We start from the raw sequence: 19,141 nt of genomic DNA, 5'->3' as shown, positions 1-19,141 counted from the left end.
TGCTTAGACGCATCTGTGAACTTCGCTTTGCAGAACGCCACGTACACACTGGTTAGGGGCAGGCAGATCCTGCCGCCATTGAACTCTGTGCACACTTTGGTGGAGTATCCAAAATGATGGAAGGCTTGGGGACAAATCGGCCCTGATGGGGAAGGCAGCCGAGGCCTGTCACGGCCACAGGAGGAAGCACTGGGCACCCCGGAGAGGACGGCACTGCCTGGGCCATGGCTCTGCCTCTCACACGTGTGGCCCTGGGACATCTCTCTCCCACCCTCATCCAACCTCCATGTGCTTGTTTGTGAAAGGGCCATGGCAATAGCCACTCCACAGGCTTATGGTGAGGGTTAGGTTAACCTGAGTATAGTCAGAGCCCAAGTCCCCGTATCACATCTGGAAACCTCACAGAAAGGGGCTCTGAAATGTGTCCTAAATCTAGCCTCCTCTGGTCCCCACCCCCTCCAGGCTCCTTCACCACAGCCTCCACCTGCTGCTGGCCTGCAGTCGTGCCCTGCTTCCCCACGGCGTCCAGAGATCTGGCCCGATTTACAATTCTTCCCGCTCCCCCTGCCCAGGAGGAGTCCCTCCAGTCCTTACCTGCACCCTGAGCAGCCTCCCTGGCCAGAGAGAGGAGTGCACATGCGTGAGCGCCTGGAGGCAGGTCTGTGACTCCACGTTCACAGGTGGAAATTAAAGCTCAGAGGTGACGTGATTGCCCGGGCCCTGCCGCAGCTGGCAGAGTCTGAATTGGGACCTGGCGGTGTCGCGGCAGAGCATCTGTCTCCTGGCTCCCCGCCCCATCCCGGGCACCAGCGAGACACTCGGTCCAAGTTTGCAGGACATAATTGGATTTGGATGGGTTGGATCAAATTAGATTTGACCTGGCAGGCAGCCCGCCAGGCTGGCACTGGGCCCTGAAGACCGGATTTCTGGGAAGGACTCTGAAATTGTATCTGGCCAGGGCGGCTCACATGACCATCTCCTCGGGAAGCAGGTGCCTGTGGAAGCGCTCAGGCCCATGGCAAGTCCCCTAATAAATTCTGGGAACTCCTCACAAATCACTAGGAAGATAAACATCACCTGGGGTCAACAGAAGTGGGTCCGAGCCACTCCAGGCAGTCAGGAAGGGAGATCAAGTTGTCTGGAGGGGAAGGGGGCAGGAACTGGGGTGACTGAGGAGGGCGGACCGTGTTCTCGCCATCATACCAGTGCCCTCAGCGCTGACGGGGCAGGTTGCAGAGGCCGGGCCTCCGGGGACATGAAGCAGGTGGTCCCTGCCCCCAAAACCTGCAGGCAGCCCAGCTGCATACTCAACGAGACACTTGGGCAGGAGGGGGAGGGGAGGAGGCTTCAGAGTCCGAGGCCCGGGTTCAGGGCCTTGTGGTGCCTTTTAGCACACCGTGGGCCTTTGGGGCGGGCAGCTTATCACAGTTCCCTGTCTCTCAAAGGGGTGCTTGTCTTTATAGGGGTGCACATGGAGCTGGAGGCCAGCGCCTGGTTGAGCAGGGCTTTGCACTTGGGGGTGAGGGTTCTGGGGGTCCTGACCCAGGTACATGTGGAGGACCCTCTGGCAACTGATGGGGCTGGTGTGGTTCAGGGCATGGCCGTGAGGCTGGCGAGGACGAGGCTGGGCGGTCCCGTGGGTGGCCTTGTGCAGAGATTCAGTGTGAGAGGTGGGTGAGCGGGACTGACGGTGCCCGGGGGGACACCTGAGGCTGGCCAGGCCAGGTGAGCTGGGCTCTGCCTGCCTCATAGGAGCAGTTGGCATTTCTGTGCAACTGAAAAGTGCCGCACACACTGGTTTAATGCCACCTACACCCGCTTTAGTGGGGACATGTCTAAAGCCCTGACCTGAACGCCGTTTCAGAGACCACAAGCGGCTCCCTCTCCCTGTGGGTCCCTCACTGCCAGTTACGGTGCGGCTCTCGGAGCGAGGCCTGGCTCCAGACCTGGGCACCGTGTCCTTGGTTTGTCCCCAGAGGCCCTCTCTCTGGATGGCTCCGTACACTCCATGTGACATGATGTTTCATGAGCTGTCTCTTTTCAGCCTGAAATTTTCTCTCTCCCCTGATCCCCAACCCCTCTCTTGTCTGTCTCTTCCCAGAGGGTATGAACTGCATGAACAAAGACCATGGCTGTGCCCACATCTGCCGGGAGACACCCAAAGGTGGGGTGGCCTGCGACTGCAGGCCCGGCTTTGACCTTGCCCAAAACCAGAAGGACTGCACACGTAGGTAGATGGAGGCAATTGGGTCTGACATCCCCACTCGTCTCCTGTCGTTGCTTTGTCGGGGGGTCTGTCCAATCCACTGGACGTGGCCCAGGGAGGGCTCTCAGCCCCTGGGGGAGGAGAAGGCAGGGCCCCTGGAGTGGTCTGGGGGGCATGAGGGACGGGCCATGTTTTCCCACCTGGCATAACACCACCCACACAGCCCGAGCTGGGCTGGGGCTTCCATAGGGCCCTGCACGGTGGCCCTGTCAGTGTCTCCTATACCCCCCTCCTCTCCCCTTGGCCCCAGAGATCCACCACCCTGAGCTCTCACTCTTCGGCGGGAATGGAAGGCAAGGCACAGGGGTCTACAAGCCTGGGTTCTGGCGGGCAGCCCTCAGTGGCGGGATGACAGAGAGCAGGAGAGGAGCTTGGTTCTGGAGGGTCCCAGCCCAGGCTGCGACCATATTCCAGGCTCTAAGATCAGAACTCACAGTCCCCCTGCAAGGCCCATGTAAACGGTGCCACGCTGGGAGACCTGGGTGAGTGAGGCTTCTGGCAAAGGGGCCGTTTCAGTACAACTCGGAGGTCAGCCTGCGGGGCTCGAGTGAAATGCAACCTTTAATGGGGTCCCCCAGCTCCCCAGGAGGAGTGGGAGCCAGCACTGAAGTAGGACAGTGCCCAACACACTCAGCTAGTCCTCAAAGCCTGTCCCAGCGCAGCCCCCATCAGCTGCGTGGGGCGGTGGGAGGAGGCCTCTGCTCACTGGGCAGCTGACCCCCAGACTCTGTAATGTTTGCCCGGGTGTGCAGAGAGTGGGGGGCACTGGTGGAGCATGCCCAGTTCCGGCGCAGGCCGGTGCTCCACACCAGGCCCCTTCCTGATGCAGCACGTGGTATGGAGGAGCCTAAATCCAACTCCCCATAGGGAAGTGGCCCATCTTGGCCGTGGCAGTGGGGGCCTGAGGCCAACCAGCTCCTAAGGAAATGGCCTCGCTTTCCTCCTTCATCTGCGGAGAGGACAGTGGCCCTTGTGGTCACCATCCTCCGTCACTGTGATTCTCTCAGGGTCATCCATTCTCCCTCGGGTGCCAGCCACACCTCTCCCAGCTCATGCTCTCCTGCAGCAGTGCCCAAGGTCTGGGGACTGGCGTGCATTAGGCACAGTCCCTGTCTCCCAGGAGCTCGCCCTCCAGCCCCCATTCGTGGTTCAGCCATTGCTCAAGGTGAAGATGCTTCCTTCTGCCACGGTGTGGTCCGAGGAGTGGACGAGCCTCCTCTTCCCCGGTCTCTCCTGTGGGGTCCGAGATAAACACTGTGGTCGCCAAGGGCAGGCACTTGGCCATGTGCCCGCTCCAGCCCAGGCCTCTGGCCAGGCCTCCTGTCCCTACACCAGAGACATTCCTTTAGCTGCAGAGCAACCTGCTGTCGCCTGGCAACCTCAGACCCAAAGCTGAGTAACTCCAGCCGTTCGGTCCTCCCGCCGGTGACCCGGCTTCCGCAGGACCAAGGCCCGGGCGGCACACGTGGAGCCGGCAGCTTGCTGGCAGCTGGGCCGGAGGAAAGCACCTTCCTGCGTGAGAGACGCCCGCTCTGGCCAAGCCCTGAGCCAGCTGCCGGGGGAGAGCTGCCAGCCGCGGAGATGGCCGGGCTGACCGCGCCGCCTCGCTCTGAAATGCCATCTGGACAAGTGCTGCAAGGGGACACCTTATTCAGAGAGCAGCTCCTGGTGGCCGCCTGGTCAGTGTCAGGGAAAGCAGGGCCCTGGGTGTGGCTGGGACTCCCGGCCCCGCCCAGCAGAGAAGAGCCGAGCCCTTGCCCAGAGCATTTGCAGGTGGAAGAAACAGCAGTCCCCGCTCCCTGCTCACACGGCTGTCCACCCAGGCAGCTCTGGACTCTTCCGTGTGGCTACGATGGCAGGTTAGAGTCAAGTTAGCGATGACCTTGAGGTCACTCGAGGTCCAGGAAATTCTAGCTCTGGAATCGGGTTGGGAGGTGAGGCCTGGCCCAGCCTCCACGGACCAGCAGGACCACAGGGGCCCTGCACCCCTCCAGAGCCCAGGACCCACTCTGGGGCTAAGGGAGGATTCCCCGTTCTTCTCGGTCTTCCCAGAGCTCCAGGCTCAGTGCTGACTTCCGTGTAAGCTGTAGGCTCTCCGGGTGCTCACAAGCCCAGCCTGGGGTCCTGTGTGGAAGGAGCGAGGGCCCCTGAGTGTGGCCCTCCCTTGAGTGGCCTCAGGCCGTGTCCTCACTTCCAGGGCGTAGCTCACGTCCTGGCACCCAGAGCTGGGGAAGAAGGAACCGCAGTGGCTGAGTGCCCGCTCCCGGCTCCACCGCCCACTCTGCAATGGGCCTTTTTCGGTCCGAAAAGGCATGAGGTTCTCGCCCAAGGCCAGGCTCCACGGGATCTTCCTCCCCTGGGATCCACGCTAAGCCACCACCGCTGGAACCCTGGGCCGGAGATGAGCTGTTTCAGGGATGGGAGAGGCCGACTCCGCGCCGCCAGGCTCCTGTGGAGAAGGGGCCTGCGGACTGTGCTCGAAGCCCCAGCTGAGCCGAAGCAGCTCTGCGGGTCTGAAGGGTCACCCTGGAAGTGGCTGCCTCCTTCAGGTGGGCCTCAGCTCCCTGCAGAAGAGGCAGCCTGGCCTGCTGGGACCTCTGGTCTCTACAACAGCCTCTGGGACACTGACAGGTGCCATCACTCGGGACGGGTGCCTGCGGAGGCTCCGTGCACTCGCGGGGAAAGGGCCGGCCTGGAACGGGGCTGCAGAACTCGGCTCCTTCACCGGGGCCTCACCACCTCACGAACCCCCTAAACCAGCGCTGCTCACGGGTCACCCAACGAAGGTCATTTATTCAGACTGCCAATTCGGATTGTTTAGCCCCTCTGAGGTTAACTTTGGCATATTTGATCTTCATTAGGGTTTTGCCAAGGGAATTACAAGTGTAGATAAAATTCTGGACAAGTGGCTAAGGATCCAAGAAGAGGCGCTGTCCTCGGGGCCTGGCGTGGCGGCGACAGGCACCTGCGGTCTGGCTGCAGAGTAAAGCAGGGGTGGCAGCCCTTCCCGCCCAGAAAGGGACAGCAGCGTGTTCCCTGTAAATAAACCTGTTTGTCATCTTCCCTACACAGACTGGCTCCTTTCTGTTCGGCCCCTTTTCAGCCGCCTCAGGTCGCTGGAACATTCTAAGATTCTGGCTGGAAAATACCAGCCCCTCCAGGCCCAGGGCATTGCAGACTGTGTAACATGTTCAAGTCAAGGTCATTTCAAAATGCACCGAGGGACACTAGCTGGCATACATTCTGTCCATTTGGACATGGCCTGGGGGCACTGGGGCTGTGAGGGGGTGGGATTTGAGATGCTGCTGGGACTTGGAGAGAATAGGCACCCAGGGGACACCCTCCACACGCCCAGAGCGTAAGCCGAGGAAAGAAAGCTCTCGGGAATCAAGGGATGAGTGTCCCCTCTCCCCGTGTGCACCCCCCACTTCAGACTGTGCCTAGGTTACAGACATGTGCCCCATCGAGTCAGGCTTGAGTGTCTGGTGGCCCAGGATCAAGTTGTCTGGCTTCTCCCTTCTTTACCTCACACTGTCCGAGTGCATCGGCTGTGTGCCCCTCTGCCCAAAGCCCAGGTCACCACGTCCCACCCAGTGATCTCTGGGGAATGAGCAGTTCCACCCACGACCTCGAGGGCTGAGGTCAGGAGCGGTCTCATGCCCTCTCCCGGCCCCCACCACCACCACCCCTTAAAAGGAACCACCAACACCGAGAAACTAACCGTTCTTGTCGTTCTGTTTATACATACGTCTCTACACTCTGGGCCTAACTAGTGACCTGTAACTATGGAAACGGAGGCTGCCAGCACAGCTGTGAGGACACAGACACAGGCCCCATGTGTGGCTGCCACCAGAAGTATGCCCTCCACTCAGACGGTCGGACGTGCATCGGTAAGTAGGCGCCTTTGCCGCGCTGGCACCCCTGCCCCCCCTGCCTCCCACGGAAGGCGCCGTGCGGCCCTGACGTCAGCCAGCACCCCCTTGTCCCCATTTCCAAGAAAGGAAGCTTAAGGGAAGCCAGGAAAAGTGTGCCCCACGGAGCTGAGGGGAAGCCGCCTGCGGAGGCGCCCAGGGCGCTCAGCCCCAGGACCGGGCGCCTCTGCTGGGGGTCACGCTGGGCGCTCTGCAGGTCCTCCTCCTCGGGGAGCGGCCCTAGGAGGTGGTCTGCGGGGAGGAAGGCGTGTGCCCGGGTGGCAGCTCCGGTCTGAGCGCAGGCTTCCCTCCCTCCCTCCTGTGGAGACACGCAGGCTCAGCAGCCTCCTCACGGCCCCGTCTCAGAGCTGCGTCTTCACTCAGAGCTCCCCTTGGCCAGGGCGCCGCTGGTGTTTCTACTGCTGCCCCTTCCCCAGCTCATGGGAGCTCTGGCCCAACTCCCTCGCCCACCTGTCAAGGCCCTTCTCCGCGACGCCCCTCCCGTCACCTCCCGGCTGCAGGGAGTCTCCATGGGAGGCTGGGTCACCCCCGTCCTGGCCCTTAGCTCCCAGGGAGCTGGAGTATTGGGAGCACCTGGTGCCCTCATCTCTAGGAATTCCTGCCCCGCTCAAAAACGAGAGGAGCTCTTTTAACTGAGAAAAAGGAATGTCAGGTTGATGTCCATCCGCCTTTGTTCTCTTTCTTTCTCTTCAGTGTTGGCGACCTTTAGAAGCCCACAAGTCAGTTACTGTGGTTATATTTTTGTTTTTTAAAAACGCCCCATTTCGTATTATCTGACTGGGAAGATACTTCTTAAGGGACTTTCAAGTAACAAAAATAGAGGGTGGCAAGCAGGCAAAGCCATGCGCCCAGAGGTTGCTGTCCCCTGTGACTCTGATCCCTGGTATCTGAGAGTCAGGCGGGGGGGGCGGGGGGGCCGGGGGGGTTGGGGGGGCGGAGTCCTATCCTAGTCCCTGGCTGTCATCCCAGGTGCTGCTACTGTGCGGTTCTCCCTTCCTCTGTGTGGTCCCTCCTCTCCAACAGCCATTTTTGGTTTCATTTTATCTCATTCCTCCTGCTTTTCTGGTGATGGTCCCTGATTGCCTGTCTTGTCTGATAACTGACGTTCATTAATTATTTTCAGAGCCAAACCAAACAAAATTCAAAGCAAAACCCGGTCTCAGACCAGTGTCTCCATTGCAGCCTGATCCCATCTAGACCCTCCTCTAGCCCTGTCTCTGCCGTCCCCCGCCCCTCCCTGTCTCGTCTGCCGGGGTCTCCCTCCGTGTTTGCCTCTGTGGTGGAGCCGCCTCTGCCGGCCGCTGGACCAGCGCAAACAGCTGCCGGCCAGACACCCACCCAGCCTCGTCTAACACATCTTGTCTTTGTCCACCCGGCTCATCCTTCCTCATTTTTAACTTGTAGTGTCTGCTGCATGCGAAATCCCCTGCTTGGGTCCTTTCTAACGTAACTTCCCCGGCCCCCGCTCTCCCTCCCCTCCCCTTAGAAGTCCTTGCCCAGACCCTGCTCCTGGCCGTGCTCCCTGCTGGCCAGGAAGCCCTCTCGTCTGCTGCTCCCTGCCCCTGAGGTTCCCCCGGGAGCAAGCGACGGGCTCTGCCCACCTCCCACTGAGCAGAGAAATGGGACCAGCTAACCTCCTGCCTCTCCACGGGCACTCCTGGCAGAGCTCCTGCCCAGCGCCTCGCGGGCTCTCTGTATGCTCCTAACTTGACTGCCCATCTTCACAGCCCCTTGCTGAGCACCTGAGCGTGTCACTCTAGTCCTCTATAAACAAGCAGGCAACCAGCGCTGCCCCAACCGATCGATCCCCTGGTTTCTGTGTGTTCGATTGGATCCATTGCTCTGTGTGTGTGTGTGTGTGTGTGTGTATGTGCGCGCGCGTGCGCCTGTGCGTGCTTCTGTATGTTTTGTTCTTAGTTTTGCATGAGTGTTTGGCACTCTCTCACGCCCTGGAGATAGGGTATCTGCTGTCCAGGCACAGCCATCACCGGACCTTGCGGCCCTGTCCCCTTGTCCTGTGCTTGCCCTGCGCCTGCCCTCCAGGCCAAGCCCGGCTGTCTAACTGCTGTCTGCGTGGGCTCTGCGGGGTGCCGTCTGCTTCTGTGGCCCCCGCAGATGCGTCCTGTGTGCTCTGACCTCAGCTGCCGTCTCTGTGTGCACGTGGGCCCTGTGTCCCACCTGCGTCCCTTTGTGGTCACCCCCCCCCCCCCCGCCCTGCCGCCTCTTCACTCTGCCCTGAACACCCACCCTGGAGGTGCCTGGGTTAGCCCCTTGGCGAGGACCCGTGCTGGCCCGCATGTGTTGGCTGTGTGTGCCACGCGGAAGGCTGACTGTTGGGCGCGGGAAGTGGGCTGTCACTAACCAGTGGCTCCATGTTTGTCCCTTACTTGTGTTTTAGAGAAGGATGAGGCTGCAATTGAGCGCTCTCAGTTCAATGCCACGTCAGTAGCTGATGTGGACAAGCGGGTGAAACGGCGGCTCCTCATGGGTAACACTTTTCTTCCACTTCCTTTGTTGTCCTTGCACCTTTGCACGTATGCACGTGTGTGGTATGTGCTGGCGTGCGGGGGTCTGCGTGGTGCTGGCGTGTTGGGCTGTGAGTGTGTGTGCAGGCCTATGGGGTGTGTGTGGGGGCTGTCCGTCTGTGTGGTGTGCCCACATGTGTGGGGTCACGCGAGCCATGTGTGAGTGTGGGGGGCTCCACTCCAGATGTGAACTCACTTTTTCCTTTTTAAAGTTTTGCCCTTCATCAAACACGTGTATCTCTTTGTGTGTTTGTAGCAGAGACCCCAGAGCCCACGTCAGGTGGCCTCTGCGTGTGAGGAGTCGTGTGCTGTAAACCCCTCCGCGTGCAGTAAACGCAGGTTGGCAGTCAGGGTCCCGGGACCAGCACAGCGCACAGGCGCAGGCGTAAAGGAGGCGTTTGTGCGGGACAGGCTTGCGGGCGGCCCGGCGGTCCTCACCCGTCCCCTCCCTTGGAGAGAAGCCACATTAGGAAAAGAGCCACATCTAGGTTTAGGGCCGGGGGACCTTCGGGCATCCCGTCCACCCTGCTCGCTGTATAGTTGGGAAATTTGCTACCGGAGAGGGGAGGACTGGGTGAGGTCATCTACAGGCCTCACTCAGCCCCGCCTGCCCCAAGCCCCCCCACCCCCCCCACCCCCACCACCACCACCACCACCACCACCACCACCACCACCCCCCCCCCCCCCCCCCCCGTGAGTAGCCCCACCCGCTGGGCTGCCAGCCTGGGCCCCTCCTCCACGGGAACCCTCGGGCGCCTGCTTGCCTTGGGGATCCACACAATGTCAGCTTCACTCTAGCACTGCCCCTGGGCCGGGTCCAGACTCCAGGAGGCGCCCCAGACACTGGAACATTGGTGCCCCTCAGGGCAGTGGGGGGCGGAGGGGAGAGGAGGAGAAGGTGATTGCCCCCCACGAGCCCCGCCCACACAGAAAGCTCAGGCGGTTCCTCAGTTCTGGCCCCGGGGGCGCCAGCTGCCTGGGCCCTGGGAGCACAGCTAGGACCGCCACAACCTTCCCTGTGGCACTGATAGGTCACACCAGCCTTGGGAGCTGTGGGCCAGGCCGGGCCAGGCAGTGCGTTCCCATGTCTCAGGTGAGGAAACAGGCTCACTGGGTGCCCTGGCCGCCCAAGGTCACACTACCCTGAGCTGAGCCCAGAGCGCTGGCAGCGTGGGTCATCTTAACTGTCATGGGACCATGGGGGTCAGGGCCTGCAGGGCCTGGAGAGGTCACCCAGTCTCTCGTCCTCCTGGGGACCTCCAGGAGCCCCGGTGCCTGGGGAGGAGGGCGGTCTGAGTGGGGCCCCGGGAGGGAGGCGCCTGTGTGCTGGGAGCGGGGCTCTGAGAGGCAGAGGAGCGTATGGGCTGGCTGTGGGTGCTCTGCGGACCCTGAAGCCCGGGCAGGAAGCCCTGTTTCTCAGACGGGAACACTGAGGCCGGAAGGCCCAGGATTCCCCTCCGGTCACACAGGCAGGTGGCTGAGCTCAGCCGGAAGCTCTCTGGTCGGGGCTGGCTTGTTGACTTGGGCCACTTGGGCCACCTGGGAAGGGCTGAGAGGCCCGTAAGCAGTCAGGCCCAGTGCCCTCCAGGAAGTGTGAGTCAGCACTGGGACTTTCTGGAAAGGTGTCTAGACGGGATCGGTGGGAACCTAAGAGTTGCTGGTGCTCTGAGGCCCAAGAGGGCCCAGGCCCCTTAGCCTCCTGGGGAGAGGCAGGCACAGCTGCGGAGACCAGAGACCGGAGCAGGGACCAGCGCGAGGGTGGCGGCAGAGGGCGGAGTGAGTGGGCATCATGGGGGGGCGGTGGGCGGGCAGTGGCGAGAAGGCCTGTGCTCTTGCTGATTAGCGCTGGTGGGTAATGGCCCAGAGCCGTCCTGGAAATGAGGAAGGGGGCACCTAGGGCGCCACAGCCACCCTCACCCTGGTTTGGGAAGCAGGTATCAGGAGGGGCGAAGGGAATGGGTGCTGACTGGCCCCCCACATTCCCACCTCTCTGCTATAGAACCCCTCCCTTCCCTTAGAGCCTCTCCTGTCCTCCGGCGGAGCCCTCTCTCCTCTGGTCTTCCTACAGCACTGACCCCGGGCTGAGGCCGACAGCCCAGGCCCCACGCCTTCGGTAGCCACCCTCAGAGGCCCGGAGGCACCGCGAGCCACTGAGCTCTCCCCGGAGCTCCTAATCCTAATGGTTCGCGCCGTCTCCTCTGAGAGCAGCCCGTGTGGCACAGGCTTAGGAGCTTCGGACTTGAAGCCTTCGCTAGTAGTCCCCAGTGAGACCGGGCCGCCGAGGCTGTAGTAATAGAGGCAAGGGATGAAGAATGAGGGAGGTGACCATCCCCATTCTGCCCAGTGCTGCTCAGAGCACACGCTGAGAGCCCGCCCGGTGTGGGGCAAGCAGCTGAGACTCGGGGGGAATCAGTGCCATGGCCCAGGGACAGGCACGGGCAGTACAGCCCAGGGGCTGCTCCCACCGGCGGGTCCCTTGAGCCCTGTTTTGGATCCTGGGCGGGGAAGGGGAGGAACAGCAGAGCCGGGAGGGGCTTGCTCTGAGGCCCAGGAGCAGACGAGGAAGGTGAGATGGGAATTCATGGCAAGGTCAGGCCCGGGCCGCCACTGGCCGGCTCCTCCTGGGAGGACAGAGATGAGCAGCTATGGCGAAAAGGCAGGGCCGGGACGCCCCTATGGTCTCATGTGAGCAGTGCCACTGTGGTCACTGTGCAAGGCTCTGCCAGAGTGGGCACGTGTGCCGAAGTCACCAGCGGCTTTCCTTGGCTGCAGCCCCCCCGCCCCCCATCCTCCGAGCACGCAGTGTCTGTCCCACCTGCTTCCACCCCACGCCTTCTCCAGCCCCCCTCCCACTTGTAAAGACCGTGCGACCTCCTGGCCCACCCGGAGCATCCACAGGGATCTCCCTCCCCAGGGTTCTCGTTGAAGTCAGTCTCCTGAGGCCCTTTCGCCAGCGTGCACACTGGGGGTCAGGACGTGGCTCCCCCTTGGGCTGGAGGAGCCCCCAGAGGTCCAGGCGAGGCCACTTCTCTTGACACACATTCACACTCGTGCTGCTCCCCGGCTCCTGGCTCCTCCACCCCCACTGTTACCATTTCCTGCAGCCATGTCTCCAGAACTCCTGGGTCTCCCCTGATTTCACCAACCATGTCCCAGGCCACCTCCCCCACACACATTCAGTCACCTCCTGGGAGCCACCCTCCAGGAGGGTGTCCTTCAGGCCCTGCACACCAGCCTGCCCAGGCTTCCTGCCTCAGGGGGTCATGCCACCCCCCACTCTACCCAGGTGCCATCTTGGACGATTCTGCCCAGCAAAGGCTCATCCTGACCTAAACGGACCTTCGCCCAGCCCCACTGCTCGCCCCTCCTCCACCAGCACCCTGTTTTGTCACAAGCCTGGACCCCTTCCCCTGGGATGGGGCAGAGGCCAAGCCTGTGCCAGCTCTGATGTCCCCTCCGGGCACAGCACAGAGGGGCATTGACAGGCTTCCTAGAGAAGGTGCCGGGGGAGAGCAGGGCCTCACTGCTGACCTTTAACACAGGCAGGCGTCCGGCTGCGGGAGAGGTGGGACCCAGAGCCTGGAGAGGCCTGGCAGTGGGAGGGGTCAGGCAGAGCAGAGGCAAGGGAGGTGGTGACACAGGACAACTGCCTGGGCCAGGTATTCAGCGGGAGGCCCAGCCAGAGAGGAAGGGGCGTGGACTCTGGGGCCTGGGCAGGCACCCTGTCCTCCAGCCGCGGCCTCCCTGCCCACAGGCCTGAGCTCCGGGCTCCCGGCTCTCGTTCAGGAAGAGCCCGCGGTCAGACTTCACCCCTGTTGCTGACCGCTTGTCAGCTGGGGCCCCCGCTGAGGCCTGAGTTCCTGCCCTTAGTTTAGTCACACACACATACACACACACACACACACATGCACGTGCGCGCGCACACACACATGCACGCACACTACGGGCTGGGTCGTGGTGACAGCTGTGTAGAGAGGGGTGGAGGCAGTGTGCCAGGCAGAGTGTGTTAGAGAAAGGGGGGGACAGGAACACCAGTCACCTCACATCTCGGAGCCTCAGTCTTCTGTTTGCAAAGGGTCTGTAGTGTCTGCTCTGCAGCAGCCTGGGTGAGACCCTGGCTGGGCAGCCGGCCATGTGCACGGCACAGATAGGCGTGTGCTCACATGGCCGTGTTCCCGCACTGCGAGGGCACCATCCGTGTGGCTGACGTGGACACGAGGCTCAGAGAGCGACCTTCCTTGGTCGCCTCTCCTCACGAGCCGCCCGAGCTGGGCCCCTGCCCCTCCCTCCTGAGGACTGTCAGCATGGGAACCCCATGTCTGCCCTCAGCACCCCTGCACTTAGTGGGCAGAGTGGAGGCGGGGGTCAGGGGTCAGGGAAAGGGCTTGCTGCTGGTCCTGCTCCCGCTTTAATACAAACCTCAGTTGCCCAGTTGGGGGGTACGTAGGCTGTTCAAGACCCCTCAGACCACAGGGAGAAACCTCGCTGAGGGCTGCGCTGGTTCCGCCAGCCTCCTCCCGCCCCCGGCCCTGCCCTCTGCTGCAGGCCCTTCTGGGGCGAGCTGTGCTGCCCAAGCACCGGTGTGACCCCTCCACCCCCCCGCCACCAGGCAGGCCCATCAGAGGTCACTGCCCCTGACATCGTAACCCCACTGGGGCTCCCACAGCTCCCCTGCCAGAAACAGACCCCACAGCACACTGCCCTGGGAGGGCCAGGCTCCCGGTGCAGGGCCACAGGCCTGCTACCCACCCAGCAGGCGAGTCAGCAAAGGGCCCGAGGCACCTTGCAGTTGCCTGGCTAAAAAAGGCAGCCTGATTATGCATGCAAAGTGTTCCCCTAGCAGTATGTTTGTCATCTCAAAGGAAAGTTATGGAAGAAAAAGAAATGGAAAATACTGTGAAGTACATTGAATGATAAATTATTTATACAAAAATAAAGAACACACTTGTCTCCCCCCAAAAAAGTCAGAATGAGGACCCAGGCTGGCCGGGCCCCGGAGATTGTGGGGCCAAGGATCTGCTGCCTCAGAGAGCAGTGCTGGGCGCCAGGGGGAGCCTCCTGGGGCCCCTTCCCACTCCCCTCAGACCCCGACTTGGGAGCCCCCTTCCTCTTCGGGGCTGCAGTCCTGGCCTCCACAACCGCCCAGTCCCCCACCCCCCACGGTCACCATCGCAGCAGCCACCAGCATGTCCCTCAGACCCAGCTCCACACACAGGCTCCTGGGCAGGTGCACCCCACACCCCACCCTAGGGGTGCATCCTGGTGAGCATGCAGCGCTGGCGCTGGTGCCCAGGGAAGCCCGTGTGCCCTCTGGCTGTGGCTGGTAGGCTCCCAGGTCCCCGTGCTGTGGGCGTTGTCTCAGCACTCGCCTCCCCGCCTGACAGTGCAGGCCCGTCACCTCGCTCCGCCTGTTCCTCCTGGCAGGGCCTCTGGAGTCTTGTTCTTTCACCCGTCACTCGGCAGACGTCAGCCTCTGCGGTGCTGATGCTGGGGTCCCCCAGTGTGGCTCCGCCTAGAGAGCGGTGGTCAGCGGGGAGACCACTGTGGGGACGGGGGCCGGGACCTGGGAGAGGAACTCATGGTGGATGGGTCTGCGTGTGGGATGGGCCCAGGGGTAGGAGGTCCCAGTCCTGTTCTGTCTCCCTGAAAAGCCTTAACCTCTGAGGCCGGGTCAGTGTCAGGTTCATCTCCAGCTCCTCTCTGCCCAGCACCCCGAGTTGTTCCCAGTCTGTCGTTTGGACAGAGGAGTGAACCCACCGGCTGCCCCTGGGGCTGGGGCCTCATGAGCCCAGGGACTGTTAGGCCCAGCTCCCAGCCCCGAGCAGGGGCCCGGAAACTGTGGCTAAGACTCCGCAGGCACGGGTTCTAGGAAATGGCACCACAGCGGGCGCAGTCACAGCTGACAGCTCACAGCACTGCCACGGCCACCTTCTGTCCGGGCCTCGCACGAAGCCTGTGGTAAATACAAGGGCAGAGGTCGGCTCACAGTCGTCCGTGTGGAAACAGCACAGTAATTAGTAATGACACGAGTCCACCTTCACACGCGCACTGTGAGCCGACTTGCCCACCCTGTCGTACTGTCTCCACATCCTCAGGAAACAGACTCCGGAGGCAGGGACTGGCCAGGGCTTGGGGCTGGAGGAGGAGGGACCGCTGGGAGGCCGGGAAGGCCACCGAGGAGGGCACTGGTGGCCGGGCCCAGGAGGGAGCAGTAAGAGCAGGTGCTGGGATCCGATGTCGAAGTGGCGGGGGGCCTCTCGGATGTGGCCTGGGGACAGAGGGGGCCTTGATGACGCCGGGAGCCCTGCGGCAGGATGGAGGCCAGTGCATTCTTGGGTGATCGGGGCTCTGGGGCTGGGGCCAGTGGAGACTGAGGCTGTCGGGGGAGTGGGGTTAGTCCAGCAGGTCCCACCTGCTCTGCCACTTCCTGGCCACACAGCCCTGGTGCTTTGCACCATTCCTGCCAGGGAAGTGGGGGGCGCTCTGCACCATTCCTGCCAGGGAGGTAGGGGGCGCTCTGCACCGTCCCCGCCAGGGAGGTGGGGGGCGCTCTGCACCGTCCCTGCCAGAGAGGTGGGGGGAGCTCTGCACCGTTCCCGACAGGGAGGTAGGGGGCGCTCTGCACCATCCCTGCCAGGGAGGTAGGGGGCGCTCTGCCTAGAGAGCGGTGGTCAGTGGGGAGACCACCAGGGAGGAGAGGGCCAGCAGCCTCTCGCAGAGCTGCTGTGAGCGTGGGGCACGAAGGCCTGGAAGGCTGAAATGGGCCTGGTGTAAGTGACCTGCCATAACGAGGAGCTGTGGGAAGGGGTGGTCAGCACCCAAGAATAGCCCACAGGGCCCCGAGCCCCTGGCTTAAAACCTGAAGTTTAGGCACCAACCATGGGTCAACTCAGGAGACTAAAGGTGTGCACAGGGCAAGGGAGAGGCCTGCATGGGGGTCCAGAGAGTGGGTGGCCACTCAGACTTGACCTCACCCCCTCTTGGCCTCGATCCATCCAGTGGGCAGGAGACCAGCAGGTTCTGGAAGCCCCTTCCGCTCTGGAGGGCCGAGATTCCATGTCCTGCTGGAACCTCCAAAGACAGGGAGGGCCTGCGAGGCCCTTGGAGCCTGTCTTGCCAGGTCCCTGTCTCAGGATCACATGGTCCACACCCCATGCCCGTGCCACACCCCCTCCACCACCATGGAGGGGCCTGGTGCTCATCCTGCTATCACTGGGTAAGGCCAGCAGCTGTGCCCCAGCCCCAGCTCCCAGCTCCTGCTGCAACTCCCCCTCCCCCCCCCCCCACCCCCGCAGTGTGCCCCACCCTCCAGGCCTGAGCCTTAGTCCCCTGCACCTGGACAGGCACGGCTCTGTCCCCTCCAGAGAGGGTCTCCACGTGAAAGGCTGCACAGGCACTGTGGGTGAGCGAGGGCTCTGTGATTTGGGGGTGGGAGTGGGAAGTGGGATTGCCCTCTGGTTGTAACCCCAGGCGAGGAAACTAGCATTTGTTGAGCAACTACTACGGGCCAGGACCTGGGCCTGGCGGGCTAAGTCGGGGGTTTGTTTGACCCTCACTGCAGCCCTGCAAGGGAAAGCTTGTCCTCATCCGTCAGGTGTGGGTGCTGAGGTCCAGCCCCCAGGGATGACCTCCCTGGCCAGTGAGTGACAGAGCCCGGGTAGCGCCCCAGTAGGTGGTCTGGTGGGGAGACAGGGCAGGAGTGGGCCATGTGCCAGTCAGAACTTGGCCTGTGCTCACCAGAGACCAGCCTGTGTGAGTCGGGGAAAGGCAGCAACCGTCTGGTCTTTGAGCTGCACCCTGAAACCCCAGCAGGCAGGAGGCCTCCCAAACCCTGGGCCAGCGCACAGGGCAGCGAGCTCCCCGAGCTGACCACACCCTGCTGAGGGCTCGGGGTTGTGGAGACACTGAAAGGCAGGCCAGGGCCAGGACGCTCGCCTTCTGCGGGAGGGACAGCTCGTCTGTCATGGTGGACTTCGGCCTTGAAAAGACGGCTTGGTGGCCTCTGCTCAGGCAGCCCCCACGGTTACCCCGCAAAGCCTAGACGCACATCCCACGCACACAGGAGGCAGAAGCCACCCTGCAGAGCCCAGACGCACACCCCACGCACACAGGAGGCAGAGGTCACCCCGCAGAGCCCAGATGCACACCCCACGCACCAGAGGCAAAGGCCACCCCGCAGAGCCTAGAGGCACACCCTACACACACAGGAGGCAGAGGCCACCCCGCAGAGCCCAGACGCACACCCCACGCACACAGGAGGCAGAGGTCACCCCGCAGAGCCCAGATGCACACCCCACGCACCAGAGGCAAAGGCCACCCCGCAGAGCCTAGAGGCACACCCCACGCACTGGAGGCAAAGTCGGCTTCCTCCTCTCCCTGCACAGCCCTCGTCACAAGTTGAAGTTCAAAGGGAAGGCACCGGGAACTTGGTCTAAGTAGTGTCAGGACTCCGAGCAACTGGGGTAGGCATTCACTTAGTCACCACTCCCACACTCATCCCAGACTCCTTGCAGAGGCCCAAAGGCAGCTGCAGGAGTCAGGTACCACAGACGGATGGACAGACAGAATGAACTGGGGGCCTCGGGAAAGGCCTCGGGCCAGGCGCCCAGGGGAAGCTGAGGCAGGCAGGCAGGGCATCACGGTCATAAAATAGTGGAGTCCATGGCCCTTCGCTTCCCAGCAGCCTAGAAAAGAGGGAAGCCCAGGCGGGCACAGTTCCCACAAGATCAAAGCTGCCAGATGCTCGGAAGAAACCCAGATGGGAAGGCTCTGAGGCCTGGGAGCCAGGCTCCTCGTGTGCGGGCCACCTGCGCCCCGGCGACCTGGCTCCGCCGGCCCCTCCTGCAGGCCTGGGGAGGATCACTCTCCCCACACGACAGGTCCTGTGACCTCAGTTGTGCCACAGCCACTCCAGCTCCTTTGAATTTGCAAAAGAGGGAAAAAAGCCCTAGACAAGCTTCAAGTGGACAAAAACCAGATGCCTGTGGCGTCTCGTTCAGTGAGAACAGATGTTGGGCCCGGCCTCATTGCGGTGATGGATGGTGCGCGCTCTGCAAACCCCGGGCTCAGGGCCACAGGCCAGCGTGCTGGGGTGCGTGTGGGAGCCCCCGTGAGCGGCAGCCTGGGTTCGGCGCCTGAGCCAGGCAGGGCCAGGCTTTAGGAACCTGGCCGGGTGTTAAATACCAGCCAGGCCCATCGGCACTGGCCCCCAGGAGTAGGGGGACCCTGTTGGCAGTACCTTTACCCAAGCCCACTCTCTGCAGTTTGCAAACATCGCCCCGTCCACCATCATCATGACGGGTGTTCACCAGCAACCCCGGAAGGACCCATCCTCCCATTTTACAGATGGGTAGCGTGAGGCTCAGCGAAGCCCCACAGCTGGAGGGTCCCAGAGCCGGACTGAAACTCAGGGCTCCTGTCTCAGGAGACCCCCCTGGGTGGGGAGAGGAGGGGGCTTCTGTCTGAGGAGACGAAGCAGCTCTGTCTCTTTCCCTCCGCAGAGACATGTGCTGTCAACAATGGAGGCTGCGACCGGACATGCAAGGACACGGCCACGGGCGTGCGGTGCAGCTGCCCCGTGGGATTCACCCTGCAGCCCGACGGGAAGACGTGCAAAGGTCAGCCCGGAGCCGTGAGCAGTGCCCGCCTCCGCTCCTCGGCCACGGCAGGGCAGGCGGAGCAGGGCCTGCGATGCCAGCCGGTGGGGTGGGCATGGGACAGGAAGCTGAGCTGTCGTCCGCATGTCGGGGGGAGGGGCTGAGCAGAGGGAGGCTCGGCACCCACGCCCCCACGGCGTCCCAGGGAATGCTGCTTCCACCGCGCACCTCCAGGCTCCGGGGCACGAAAACGGTTCTTCTAGCAGAACTGGGCTGCACGTTGGGTGACAGGTGCCTTCCTGGCCTCGTGATTCGTGTGGTTCCCCAAGGGGCCGGGCTGGCGCGTTTCCTCACCCCCACGGCTGTGACCGCGTGGCGCAGGGCGACGCAGGAAGTAGGGTCTGCTCATCCCTGGTGGGATTGTCCGCTAGTCCCTGTTAAAAAGTAAGGACTCTGTGTCCTTGTCACTGGAGGAGTGAAGTGCGGGGAGGGGGGTCTCAGCTGCGGGTGCAAAGGGCCGGTCTGCGGCTGGAACAGGAGGAGCCGGATGTCTGAGGACCCTGAGCTTGGAGGCACGCGGCCCCTGCTCAGCCCCACCGCCCGGAGGCAGGAAGTGCCGCTCCCTCAGTCCCAGACGGGTTTTCTGGGCCCCTCCTGCGGGCAGGAGCTGGGGGACGGGGATGAAGCAGTCTGTTCCTGAGGTCTTCTGTCGAGTGCAGAAGACAGATGTTCATGTTTCACAATCACGGGGATCAGTGTGAACCAGCCTGCTCGGGGCTGGACCGACGAGTCCAGCTTGGCGGGAGCCGGAGGCCAGGCGGA

The 19,141-nt window shown here is 62.7% G+C and overlaps 1 protein-coding gene across 2 annotated transcripts in view; it reads left to right on the top strand.

Moving 5' to 3' along the window:
• Nucleotides 1–19,141, top strand: part of SCUBE1 (signal peptide, CUB domain and EGF like domain containing 1) — a 99,321-nt gene that overhangs the window by 56,480 nt on the left and 23,700 nt on the right. Inside the window, exons 5-8 of one of the 2 annotated variants that reach the window (XM_070411261.1) lie at nucleotides 2,102–2,227; nucleotides 6,040–6,156; nucleotides 8,597–8,686; nucleotides 18,224–18,340. In XM_070411261.1, the coding sequence (XP_070267362.1) occupies nucleotides 2,102–2,227; nucleotides 6,040–6,156; nucleotides 8,597–8,686; nucleotides 18,224–18,340 (450 nt within the window). The remainder of the gene's footprint in view (nucleotides 1–2,101; nucleotides 2,228–6,039; nucleotides 6,157–8,596; nucleotides 8,687–18,223; nucleotides 18,341–19,141) is intronic. The other variant, XM_070411262.1, reaches the window with a different exon arrangement.

The sequence above is a fragment of the Myotis yumanensis genome, unplaced genomic scaffold (genome assembly GCF_028538775.1).
Source record: "Myotis yumanensis isolate MYYU_CA2020_CCGP unplaced genomic scaffold, mMyoYum1.0.hap1 SCAF_3, whole genome shotgun sequence".
NCBI lineage: Eukaryota > Metazoa > Chordata > Mammalia > Chiroptera > Vespertilionidae > Myotis > Myotis yumanensis.
The sequence above is the reverse complement of the archived record's forward strand: the minus strand, read 5'-3'. Positions and strand labels throughout refer to the sequence as shown.